General features: G+C 35.8%; 2 protein-coding genes and 1 long non-coding RNA gene across 3 annotated transcripts; 2 read left to right on the top strand and 1 right to left on the bottom strand.

Moving 5' to 3' along the window:
- Positions 1-1,494: 1,494 nt before the first annotated feature.
- On the top strand, positions 1,495-3,195 carry LOC106296372. Its single transcript, XM_013732498.1, has one exon. It carries the CDS (start codon positions 1,756-1,758, stop codon positions 2,833-2,835), a length of 1,080 nt encoding a protein of 359 aa, XP_013587952.1. The 5' UTR covers positions 1,495-1,755; the 3' UTR covers positions 2,836-3,195.
- Positions 3,196-6,324: 3,129 nt separating this feature from the next.
- LOC106297790 (glutathione S-transferase T2-like) lies at positions 6,325-8,446 on the bottom strand. The gene is made up of 4 exons (XM_013733958.1): positions 8,222-8,446; positions 7,707-7,767; positions 6,671-7,115; positions 6,325-6,625 (listed from the first exon to the last, which is right to left on the bottom strand). The coding sequence occupies exons 1-4, from the start codon at positions 8,444-8,446 to the stop codon at positions 6,325-6,327; spliced, it is 1,032 nt and encodes a 343-aa protein (XP_013589412.1).
- Positions 8,447-10,357: 1,911 nt separating this feature from the next.
- Positions 10,358-11,494, top strand: LOC106299392. Its single transcript, XR_001261771.1, has 2 exons — positions 10,358-10,493; positions 11,161-11,494. It is a non-coding gene; the product is annotated as an uncharacterized LOC106299392 (long non-coding RNA).
- The last annotated feature ends 2,144 nt before the right edge of the window (positions 11,495-13,638 follow it).

Raw genomic sequence — 13,638 nt, 5'->3', positions numbered from 1 at the left:
GGGATGATTGGAAGCATCGACTGTATGCATTGGGAGTGGAAAAATTGCCCAACCGCTTGGAAAGGACAATACACACGTGGATCAGGAAAGCCGACACTTGTTTTGTAGGCTGTAGCGTCACAAGATCTTTGGATATGACACGCTTATTTCGGTTCTCCAGGTACCTTAAACGATATTAACGTCCTTGATCGATCACCTGTATTTGATGACATTTATCAAGGTCGAGCTCCAAGGGTAACGTACATGGTCAACGGACACCAATATGATTTGGCGTACTACCTCACGGACGGTATATATCCAAAATGGTCAACATTTATCCAATCTATCACACTCCCTCAAGGTCCTAAAGCAGAGTTATTTGCTAAAGTTCAAGAAGCTACCCGAAAAGATGTGGAGCGTGCTTTTGGTGTATTGCAAGCTCGATTTGCGATAGTGAAAAACCCGACGCTGTCATTGGACAAGGAAAAAATAGGGAAGATTATGAGAGCATGTATCATACTGCATAATATGATTGTCGAAAATGAACGGGGTGGATACACTCTGTACGATACATCTGAATTTGAAGAAGGAGACTCGAGCAGAAGTTCACATGGTGAGCATATTAACAACATGCCTACCCATTTCGGTAATATGCTTGGTCTACAGAATCATGTTCGAGATAGGCGTACACACGAAGCATTGAAAAATGATTTAATCGAAAATATTTGGAACAAGTTTGGTGATGATGAAGATGTATAATTATTGTATGTTTGCTTTTAATCATTGAATAAAAAAAATTTAAAATTAAAATTTTTAAAAATTTAATAATTTTAAATTCCTAAAGATTTCATTTTGAGTAACACCATTGGACACACATTTTAGACTCAAATCCTTAACTATTCAAAAAGTAACAAAAATACTATTATAATTCTAAGGACTCCAATTGGAGTTGCTCTTAGCTAGAATTACATGAGTAAGGTTAAATTCAAATATGTGAAAACTTTTGATTACTTTTTATTCATGCAAACGACATGTCAGATGATTAATAAAAAAATAAATTTTTTGCTGTGAAAACTTGAAATCATGAACTGATTCGACATAAATACACGATCATGGCATTTTTCTCATTTCATTTATGGAGATCAGAACATCCTTTTGAAATTCAAATAAAGTTGGTCATTATTATGTTAAGGGTAAACATAAAATGCTATTTTCGCAAACAATAAATCAATGATATCAAGGGAAACTAAGATATGGTTATGGCCTATGGGCAAGCTAGTAAATGGCATTGTAAATACCATAACATCCATAGATTATTTATCTTTATTCTATTAGATCAGCGTCAGCCTGCGGAATCTTAAGCAACAACCATGGCATTACCTACATGATCAAATTAATTACGTCAGAACTTTTGAAATTTTTATTCAAGTTGATTACTTTTTATTCATGCAAACCACATGTCAGATGATTAAATAAAAATTAAATTTGTGCGCTAAAGATCGAGTACGTCGTAATTCACTTTTCTTTATAGGAAAACAGCATACGAATATTTTATAACAATTAATAAAGAAAAAAGTTTTTGAGAATCGCAATATAAATTTAATTTTTAAAACGTCAATAAATACAAAGAATAAAAAGCAGCTTCATACATACATACATACGCTGCACAATCTGCTCCCTCACCTCGTTCCTCGCGCTCTCTATCTCTCTCTCTCTTTCCTTGAGAAACAAGCGACAGTCACAATCGATCTACTCTCTGATCTCTCATATAGTACAATGGTTGTTGTCGAGCCAGAAACGCCGCGTTTCAGCGACGACCTTGGCTCAGCTTGCTCCACTCCCTTCGTCAGCGCTCCGTCTAGTCCCGGACGTAATCCACCGCCGGGTTGTTTCTTCAGCGCGCCGTCGAGTCCGATGCATTTCTTCTTATCCTCCGCTGCTCCGTCGGAGAATCCGAAGCTCGATTCGTCTCCTTCCGGCGACTTTGAGTTTGATTTCTCCTCTCGGTTGTCGTCAAGCAGTGGTCCTATAGGCGGCGTACCAATGACCTCCGCGGAGGAGCTCTTCTCCAACGGCCAGATCAAGCCGATGAAGTTATCTTCCCATCTCCAGAGGCCTCAGGTCCTAGCGCCGCTTCTAGATCTGGAAAACGAAGAGGAAGAAGACGACGAAGAGGCGAAACGAGACGGTAGGCGTGGGAGGGATCCGAAGCTGAGAAGCAGATCTGTTCACCGCAAAGCCAGATCTCTCTCTCCGCTCCGAAACGCAGCGTTTCAGTGGAACGAAGAGGAAGAGGAAAAAGGACTCGACGGGGAGTGTATACGGAAGCTACAAGAAGATTACGAAGAGGACGAAGCTAAGATTAATGAAAACGTGACGTCAGCTGAAACGACGCCGTCTTGTTCTGCTTCTTCTTCTCGATCGTCGTCGTACTGTAGAAACTCGAAGAAATGGATCTTCCTCAAGGATCTGCTTCACCGTAGCAAAAGCGAAGGAAGAGGAAACGGCAAGGAGAAGTTCTGGTCCAACATTTCGTTCTCTCCTTCCAATCTCAAAGACAAGAAACTCAAGTCAGAGGACTCAGCCAAGAAGCAGAAACAGAATCAACCACCACCGGCGGTGAAAAAGGCTCCGGTCACCGGGAAGCCAACGAACGGAATAACGAAACGGCGAGGGTTCCAGCCGTCGGCTCACGAGCTGCATTACACAGCGAACAGAGCTCAGGCAGAGGAGATGAAGAAGAGGACATATTTGCCGTACAGACATGGACTCTTCGGCTGTTTAGCGTTTAGTTCCAAAGGTTACAGTGCCTTGAACGGTTTAGCCCGAAGTTTAAACCCGGTTTCATCCGGTTAAAGTTCGTGTTGTGTCATAGATCAATTATTATTGTTAAGCAAATGTTTATGTATAGACGGATTCAGTAATCCTTAAGTTATAAATAGTATATGTAAGATGATCACTCTAACTCTCTGTTGTTAGATATGATTCTCTGTAGTTCTTGGGAATGATTTCAGAATCTAAAATTTTACAGTGGTGTTGTAATAGTTTTGTGTCTTTTTTTTATTCTTATGGCCAAGAAGTTAAGGTTAAGAACCAACAATGGTGGTGGGGTTTCTGGTTTGTTATATGGGAGAGGGAGAGAGAGAGAGAGCAATAATTTTTTGTAAGTACTCTGTAAGATCTGCGGAAGAGAAATAAAAAATCGGATCGGGGCCATGAGTGAGTTGTGTGTTTGGACTAATGTGTGTGTAGAGTTAAGAGAGCATCTTCATCATCTTCGTGATGACCCATTTGCGATTTGTCTTATTAACGTTTGGTGATTGAAACTGTATCGTTCAAGTCTTATCTATTTGGCCTTCAGCTAAATAACATATGCTTTTATGATTAATATATCTACTTGTTCTTTGGATTTTTGTTATGGATATTATCTTTTAGACTTGATTAAATTGAATAATATACATACCCCTTGATGACAAGAAGCCTACCTACCGTGAGTGATGTATGAGGTTTTTTTATTATCACACTCGCTTGATCAACACGACATATACATATCATGCGTTTAGTTGTTTTTCTTCTTTTTGGAATTCATGCTCTTATTGTTCCTACGTGATATTTACTTTTCATTACCATTGTAGCCAAACTAAAAACTCCAAATTGCGTCTTTACTCGATTTGATTAATCAAAGGCAAATCCAAGTTGAGTACAAAAGCAACAAAAAAGAAGAAGAAAGAGATGTAAGTTAATAATCCAAACTACATAGGTGTCAAATCAATTTATATCAAGTTAGAGCATTTTTATCCCATATATTCTAATGGATCTAGTATTTTATTTTTAATAGTATTTTATTTTTAATAGTATTTTAGGAGTTAATTTTGGCGAGAGACATGTTTAAAAACTTTAAGATTTTTTCCCCTCCATTGCAAGTCACTTATTTACGGTTTTTTAAAAAAATATTAAAAATTTTTTTATTAAATTTTTTATATTACATAAATGATAACATTTTAAACATAGATTTTAAAATTAAAACATGAAAACAAAGATTACTAAAATAAACAAGAATTATTTGAAAGAAGCATCCGAGCTCAGTTGTTGTCTTCATCACGTCCAAATTTATGCCATATATGTTGAACCAAATCATCTTTCAGTTGTTGATGCATTTGTCTATCACGAAATCTTATCTGAACACCCATCTGGTTAGCGATATTTGTAGGGATATCCGTAGAATACGTGAGATCGACATATGAACTTCTGTTGTCTTCTCCTTGCTGGAATTCTGAAACATCATATTGAGTGTATCCATCTCGTTCGTTTTCTACTATCATATTATGGAGTATGATACATGCTCTCATAATCTTGCCAATTTTGACTTTATCTTAAAACATCGCTGGATTTTTAACAATGGCAAAGCGAGCTTGCAAGACTCCAAAAGCACGCTCGACATCTTTTCGGACTGCTTCTTGATGTTGAGCAAATAAAACTGCTTGTGGCCCTTGCGGTAGAGGAATGGATTGGATTAAAGTTGCCCATTTCGGATAAATACCGTCTGTGAGATAGTAAGCCATATGATACTCTCTTCCATTGACAGAGAAAGTGACATTCGGAGCTTCACTTTTTATTATGTCATCAAAAACAGGTGAACGATCAAGAACATTGATATCATTTAATGTACCTGGAGGTCCAAAAAATGCATGCCATATCCAGAGATCGTATGAAGCAACCGCCTCTAAAACGATTGTTGGTTTACCCGAACCACGAGAATATTGTCCTTTCCAAGCGGTTGGACAATTCTTCCACTCCCAATGCATACAATCGATGCTTCCTATCATCCCAGAAAAACAACGATATTCTCCAACATCAAGTAGACGTTGAAGATCAGCCGGTGTTGGTCTTCTTAAGTACTCATCGCCGAACAAATATATTATTCCTTCCACAAAATTTTCCACACATAACCGAGTGGTTGTTTCACCGAACCGGAGGTATTCGTCGACCGCAACAGCTGCAGAACCATACGCCAAGACACGAATGGATGCGGTACACTTTTGAAAAGGAGAGAGACTAATCCTTCCGAGACCATCTTTCGTTTCTCGAAAATATAGAACTTCGTTGGAGAGTCGATCAACAATGTGCATGAACAATGGCTTGTTCATTCGAAAACGTCATTGGAATAAATTATCAGGATACGTTGGAGTATCACTGAAATAATCATTCCGTAAACGAATATGCCATTCTTCACGATTTCTCTCGATATAAACTCGTGGTTTTCTTTTTTTAGGAGCCCCACGAATAGTTAAATTCTAAAACGCTTGATCAAAGAATTGATCATATTTTTCATCAATTTTTTTATCAAAGAAGTCATCAAATGTATCATCAGATGATTCATCGAAAGTTTTTTGAGAAGAAGAAGTCATAGGAGTGAATAAGAATTTTATTAAATTGTGATCAAAGAGAGAGAAAAAAAAGAGAAGATGAGTTTGCTTGTTAGAAGTAGAGAGAATAGAGAGAACATGAGTTTGGTCTTGTTAGAAATAGAGAGAATATAGAGAGTAGATGTGTTTCGTCTTGTTAGCAATAGAGAGAAAATAGAGAGTAGATTAGTTTGCGTGATGTTAGAAGTAAAGAGACATTGATATATATAAAAGATGAGTCTCCGTGATGCACATGAAAATACAAAGTGCAAGAAACAAAATAAAAGTGATTCACTACACGACTGATTCACTACACGACTTGAGTACCAATGCCCCACTGAACAACCCGTGACACACTGATACAAAAAATGAAACTGAAACCCGTGACACACTGATACCAAAAGATGAAACCCGTGACACGCCGAGACAACACACGCCGACACAACACACGCCGAGACAACACACTGGACTGATAGAATGGCCCGTGATGTTTGAATCTTCAACCGCAATATGGTAGCGGGAACACTCGTTACTACCAATGCCACATATTGTATTAGTTTGAAACGGAACATGGTACGTGGCTTTGATGGTAATGAGTGGTCCCATTATCTTATAATCACAATGGCCCTTGATGCTCCTCTCCAATGTAGCCTCTTCTTTCCCGTTACCTGAAACAAATAAAAGAATTGTCCACATGAAGAGATAACTCAACAAAACACCAAAACATTAAGTTGCTTATAGAACAAGAAACAGAACATGACATAAAACAGAATAAGAGAGCAAATCTTTACAAATTTAAGTAGAACAAGAACATGAAAAAACTATATTCTAAAGCCGAGAACATGAAACATGAAACATAAGGAAGACATAAAATGAGACAACTAGAACATGAAACAAACTAAAACATGAAACAAACATACGGAAGACATAAAGCCGAGAGTTACATTAACTCATTTATGAGCTTTTTCTTGAGATCTTCTTCATAATTAGCTAGATTTTCCTTGGCAAGAGGCTTCTCAAGTACCCTCATCTTGGAGAGATGTTGCTTCATTGCCAAGTCATCCTTTTTGATGCTCCACATGAGCTGATAATCAGACACATCTTGCCCCGCAACATACGGCTTCTTTCCACGAGCTTTTGCAACCTTAACACCAGGGGGACGAGATGTTCCTTCTACACCAGCATCGCATTCATTGACTTGAGAGCATGCTCCTGAATGTGAACCATCCGCGAACTTCCTCCTTTTGAAGCTGCTTTCAGTTTTAGATGTAGCGAGCTCACATCACTTCTGGTCGTTGCGAAGCTCGTTCCAAGCATGTTCAAGGCTGAACTTCTTTTGTTGGTTGTTGAAGTAGATTTCGTGGGCTAGTTTTAGAACGTCATTGTCATTCATGCCACTGGTTTTCTCTCTTGTGGCTGCCTCATACTCCCCAGAAAACTTGCAAACTGCTTCATTTAGCTTGTGCCAACGTTGCTTGCATTGATTCCCGTCGTGTTTTTCACAGCCAGCAAGTTTTGGACTCGCCGAGAAGTATGCTGCAACTCTATTCCAGAACGTTGCTGACTTTTGCTCATTCCCTACAACGGAGTCTTTGCTCGTGTTGAGCCAGCTGCTAATAAGCACTATATCCTCTGTGACTGTCCACGTCCTTCTTTCCTTACGCTCTGCTGGAAGCTCCACAGCTTGACTTCCAAAGGACGGCACTTGCGATGAAGAGAGTGGAACACGTCCTTAACTGCCAAAGACAACATTTTGTTGACTATGGAGTAGTTCAACAAAATTTGCCGAGTCCTGAAATGGATTGAAATCCATTTTCGAAGTCAATGAGAGAGGAGAAAGAGGACGCATAGGAGAAAGAAGAGACAGAGGAGAAAGAGGAGACAAATGCGAAAGAGGAGAAACATGGGAAAGAGGAGAAGGAACGAGAATGCGCATTCATCTGTTGGAGAAGGAACTAGAAGACACAGCTTATAAAATGATCAAGAAAATGAAGGAGAGAGGTTTTGCATTCAACACACACAACCAACACATCTATGTAACTTAATCATCTTTAAAACAAAGCTGGAAAGAACACTTCAATTGTTATGACTTGTCATATATCTAACAACAAACAACTAACAACAAACAATGCTTTATTTTCAATTTCAAATAACTCAAACCACACCATCAATTCTATTTATTACGGTGAGACAACCATAACCAAACACTAAAGCAACCATTAATTACCTTAACAACCATTTAGACCGAAGCTACACCATCTCATTACAGACCAGAAGCTACACCAGCACATTTTCGACCAGATGAAAGAGAGAAAGACTAACCTGTGATGCTGCGTATTCTTCTGTAAAATGACCCTTGCTTAAGCACACTTGATCCAGCCATCTAAACACAGAAAGACCGAACATATCAAGATGTATTTTATCTAAGACAGAAGAGGATTAAGAAACAAAGACTGCGACTTTAATTTTTTTCCTTTCAGTACACATTACATAAGCTATTTTATCTAAGACAGAAGAGGATTAAGAAACAAACACTAACCTCAGCTTCCACAGAACATATCAAACGTGATTTGATCCCTTCATCTCAGCACGCAAAAGACAGAAACAAAAAAAAATTAATCACCACGGAGAAAGTCAGCCGTCGAGGAGAGCCACCGAGAAACAGAGAGCTCCGTCAGCCGTCGAGGAGAGCCACCGAGAGACAGAGAGCTCCGTCAGCCGTCGAGGAGAGCCACCGCGAGACAGAATTGAACCTACAAACAAATAAAACTCGCAATCAGAACAAGAAGAAGTCTAATCTAAACATGCATGATTGAAAAACACAACAATACATTTACCTTCCGATTCCAGTAGATCCACGGCGAGAGAGGGAGATTCGCCTTCTCGGACGAGCCACAGAGACAGAGGATTCCGTTAGGAGGTGTGGAGAGAGGGAGTATCACCGGTATGTCGGCGAGAGTAGGAGAATCGCCTTCTCCGAGCTCCGATACGAAATGGAGACAATTCGGTTTCGAGAGAGAGAAATGACGAAACAAAGACACGCTCCCCCTCTCTCCTCTCATTTTGCCTACACGTGTTACCAAAACACGTCTCTTGTTAACCCCAAATAAGAGAAGTCTTTACCTCTTAATTGTCTTTTTGATTTTCTTTTAATCATAAGAGACCACCTAAATACACCTGATAATCATGCTCTTAGATCTTGCTTCACCCAAAATAAATTTGAAAATTAAATCCAAATGGAATACACACTGTTCTATGGTTGATCAGAATTAGGTTGATATGCAAAGCTAAACTCCATCCATGTATGTGTGGCTATGATTTTTAATAGCTTTCGGTTTTGGTACACAACGCATAACCCAAGTTTGTTGAAAGACCATTAATTAATAACGAGTTACGAATATATAACAGTGTCTTTCTCTGCTGCACGGCTGCGGCAACAGTGGTCGTTGAAAAACACCGAATATTAAATGCGATTACGTGCACGTATAGCGACCTAAGAAGATCCACACCGCACATCAACAAACATATTTAGCTGTCTTATCTATCTGAAATATACGATTCAACCCACATGAGCTGGTCTTCATTTTGGACCCAGTACTGCATTTACACTCGCTTATACACAGCTATAGAACTGACTCTGACAGTTTGGTATCGATTAGAAAACGGTTAGAAAATTTTAACCGATTTCTGATAGTAAAACGTTTTTCGACCATATAGAACTGACCGTCAATTCTATAGAAATCGGTTGAAAAAAGTTTTTTTTTTTTTACGGATTTGACCGTTGAAAATGATTTTTAGTGGAATTTAATGATTCTAGTGAGTTAGAAAAAAAAAAATAGAAATTTGAGCTTCAAAATGTTTATTATTTTGACCAGTAGATTATATTAATTGATTCAAATGATTTACATATATGATTGGCGTAAATCATAAAAGATGTTTCAATTTAGTCCAAACGATACATACCGGTTCACAAAAAAAAAAGGAAAGATAGTACAGTATGTTACGATAACCTATGATATCTATACTATTAAAGCAGGATCCTATTGTCATAATTACCTTAGAGGTATGTTTCCTTCACTAACATTGCATATTTCATTAAGGGCAATTAAGTAAGTATTAATAACAAATCTATACTATTAAAGCAGGATCCTATTGTCATAATTACCTTAGAGGCATGTTTCCTTCACTAACATTGCATGTTTCATTAAGGGCAATTAAGTAATATTAATAACAAATCTATATTGGGTCATTATTTTTGGATCCAGCCCAAATCAAATCTCTCTTGGACCATTTGGGCCTATTAAAAAATCAGATTCAATTCTCACCTTTTTTTTTTCCTTTGGACCATTGAGTCCAAGTTCAAATAATTTTTTTTCAACTATTCTTAATTATTATTTTTTTCTTTTCTTAATATAATTTAAGCATTCATAAAAATAATTGAATTTTTTTATTGAAAAGTATAAATCTTTATTAAAAGTATATAATTTTTTAATTAAAATATTAACCCCATAATAAAATTAATTTATCAGAGTTATACCAACTTAATTCATTAAAAAAATAAAGTTTAATTTTTTTAGCATAAATAGTCATTTAAAATGAAATACGATAAATAAAAATAAAATTTTTAAGTCTTTTATAAAATAAAACACAAATATATGAAAATGTTACATTTACTAAATATTTGTCAATTGACAAAAAAAACAAAAATAAACCCGCGCTTATTATGTTAAAGGATAGAAATTCGGAACCTCTTAAAAGTCTTGCACCCGCAATTACGCGGAGAGTTTCATAAAACTGAATTTTAGTCAAAAAGTACTTGTTTATTGAGAAGATATTACAGTGCTGATGTACAAAACCGCGTCTTTGTAAAAAACAATAACTAAATCGTTGAAGTTTGACTTATAAAATTATTTATTCACTATAAATTTGATTTTGTTTGCTTCATTCTCTGTATATATACACTACTGATCGAAGACCCATGATCGGGGAACAGAACAATGCTAATGAAGAAACTAACACAAGTTTTTGTTCTTCTAAGTTTGTTTCATATTCTTCTATGTCTTATATTCTTTCAGATTCATGTCTCAGAGGCTAGACTTCGTCACCTAGGTCAGTATCTCTTGTTAGTTGGAATTTTTGTTTGTTACAAATAACTAAGAGCAAATCAATTAAAATCATGGGTTCTGTAACATCTATTATTGGACTTTAACCGGGATAAGAAGGTTTGATCAGTTAATATCTGTTTACAAAATAACACGTTATTTCATAATAACTAAGAGCATTTCTAACTCCATTTTATTTTTCAATGTAAAATATAGTTTGGAGTGAAACTATCCCACCCTATTCCATATTTCAGTTTAATAGAATAGAAAATATATTTTAGAGAAAATAAAGTGATTTATTAGAAATGGTTAATTGAAAAGATTTAAATCTTCCAAAATAGCTAAGATCCACATCCACTTTATAGTCTATTAAAATCATATTATTAATTTATTAATTACCAGTTTTATATGGTTTGCGATCTAGGGGCAAGGCAAATAAACTCACTACTGTCTCAAATTCGATTCTACTGTGTCCATATTTTCAATTGGTCACTTGGACTTCGGTTCAGTATTTTGTTCTCAATGTATAGGAAATTCTTTAGCAAGGGACATATTGTACATCATGACTCGTTAGCGCAAAACGCAGATACCATTTACAGAAAAATTCTCTGCCGACATTTAAATAGTCTCTCCGTTAATATTTTCCAACAAATTTACTCTTGTGTGTTTAAAAGGTGAAAATCGCTCACTGATATCAAAGCCACCGTCGGAATCTACCGGATGCGTAAAACCCTCCCCACCATGTCGAGCTCCTCTGAGTAGTCAAGCCAAGCCTTGCGTAATAGTTCCAAGGCCTCCTCCTCCTAAACATGTGTGCTCTCCGCGGTGACCGTCCCACAAGTAGCAACGTTGTACTCACACTCGATTCTACAAAGATTTTCACGGAAGCCCAACATCCAAAATATTTTGTTTGCACCAATGTACCAAAGTTACCGTTTGATTGTGACCGTTTCCTTAATTTTCAAACAAATCATGTATACATGGCAAAAAAGTATTTTTCGACCCTAATATTTATATTGTGCTTTTTTATATACGAACAAAAGATAAGTGTTTAAACAAATTTTTTATAGAAGATATTTTTAAAATTAAGAATTGTCAATTTCATGTCACATCATAGTATTTACAATTTTTTCTTTAAAAATAACGAAAAACGATAATGAGATTAATTCAGGAAAAAACCATATAGAGTGTAACTAGAAAATCTTTTTAGAGTAACTTATTATTCTAATTTTAAATTTACTTCAAATCCCACTACAAATTTATTAATCAAGTGGAATATGTTTTTTTTTTCATTTTTACTCTATTTACTATTTAAATGAAAAAAACATAGACACAAATTTACTCAACATTTTACAAGAGTAATGTTATTTATTTCTTTTCCACTTTTTTCCCACTATTTTTATTTTCACTCTTTTCCACCATTTTTTTTATTCTAACATACGCTAATCATATCAGTCAAACCAATAGTTTACTAGGGCACAAAACACAGGTAGCAAATAGTGACGTCGGATGGTCACTTCAATCAATCGGCAACAGCTATCTATTTTTTTTTTTGTAACTCTGATATCTGGACAGCCATATTCCCAACTATCCCCCGTAGGGGTTCCAGCGCCCCAACGGAACGGATGTTAAATCCGTTGTGGCCAAGGCTCGAACCCGGGTGGCGGGCAATACAGTTGTACCTCCTTTACCACCAAGCCACGAGCGCTTGGTTGCAACAGCTATCTATTGTTTGTAAACCGTGCACACTTGATCGCTCAGCTGCGCTGGTCTGATCTGCCTCACTGTTTATGTGTTCGAATGGTAAAAGCAGTACTGCAGATAAGCATATGATATCATGCAGATCAAACGGAACAAATGCAGATCAAGCAGATTATAGAAGAGAAATGCAGATCAAGCAGATCATTCAAAAGAAATGCATATCAAACATATCAAATAGTTTATTACAGTTTTGAATGGTAAACATATTTAAATAAAACATATTATGTATTTAAATAATAAAAAAGGAAATTTTATTTTACCACAAGTTGTATTGTTGTATTTAAATAAAATAAATAAAAATAGTATTTATAAATAAAAAATGTATTTTACAATTTTGTATTGTTACATATATATATATATATATAATTTTATCCAGCACATAAATATTATATATACATATTTTATTTATTTGAAGGGGCTTTAGCTGGAGTTTTGCTCTTGGTTCGAGTAACATTGGTCATCTAGCCGGGTTTTAAATAGATTTAATCATTCACATGTACCCAAATATAAAGTTTCGTGGAATTAGTTTTTGGATCTAAAAAACCTTTAAAATCTTCACATTTATCAAAATATTTTTTTTATTGAAGTATAAAAAAATATAAATAAAAGTCAAAATACAGTAATTTGATGCCTAAACACTATAAAAATATTTAAATTGAAAACATAATTATGGATAGTAAACTGGGTTTAATACTTGTGGTATCTTAAAATGTTACACTAGTTTTAATAAATATACATTATTTATTATTATGTTACCTAAAATAAAAAAATAAAATGCAGGAGGTTCGCTTGAAACACATCAAATGTGTGGTGATAGTACCATAGACTGTAGATAATTAGGGGCTTTTTGTTTCACCATTTGCCATCTCCATCCAAATGATTCATTTGTATGATCTATTCAAATGATCTATTCAGATTTTTGTGATTGTTTGTTTGTCCATCCACATAGCTCATCTAGATGAATCATCTAAATGGATCTTATGTTTGTTTCTTTATTTTCATTTCCATTCAAATGAGTTTAATAAAAAAATTACCAAAATATCCTTGTGTTGATTTAATTATATGTTTAATATTAATTTTAACTATATTACATTTAATTATTTAGTTTAATATATTTACATTAGAATTATTTTAAAATTAACGAGTCTTCTTTTTGCGGTTTGGGCGGGAAAACAAGTTTTTTTCGGTTTTAGCGAGAAAACACATTTTTTATGTTTTCGCGGAAAACAAGATTTTTCGGTTCTGGCGGGAAAGCGATATTTTTCGGTTTTGGCGGGAAAATACAATTTTTTGGTTTTTGCGAGAAAACAAGTTTTTGCGGTTTTTGCGTGAAAACACGTTTTTTGCGGTTTTGGAGGGAACCACGTTTTTGCGATTTTGGCGGGAAAACG

This window comes from Brassica oleracea, chromosome C6 (genome assembly GCF_000695525.1).
Source record: "Brassica oleracea var. oleracea cultivar TO1000 chromosome C6, BOL, whole genome shotgun sequence".
Lineage (NCBI taxonomy): Eukaryota > Viridiplantae > Streptophyta > Magnoliopsida > Brassicales > Brassicaceae > Brassica > Brassica oleracea.
Note: the sequence above shows the minus strand (reverse complement) of the source record. Positions and strands in the feature narration are given on the sequence as shown.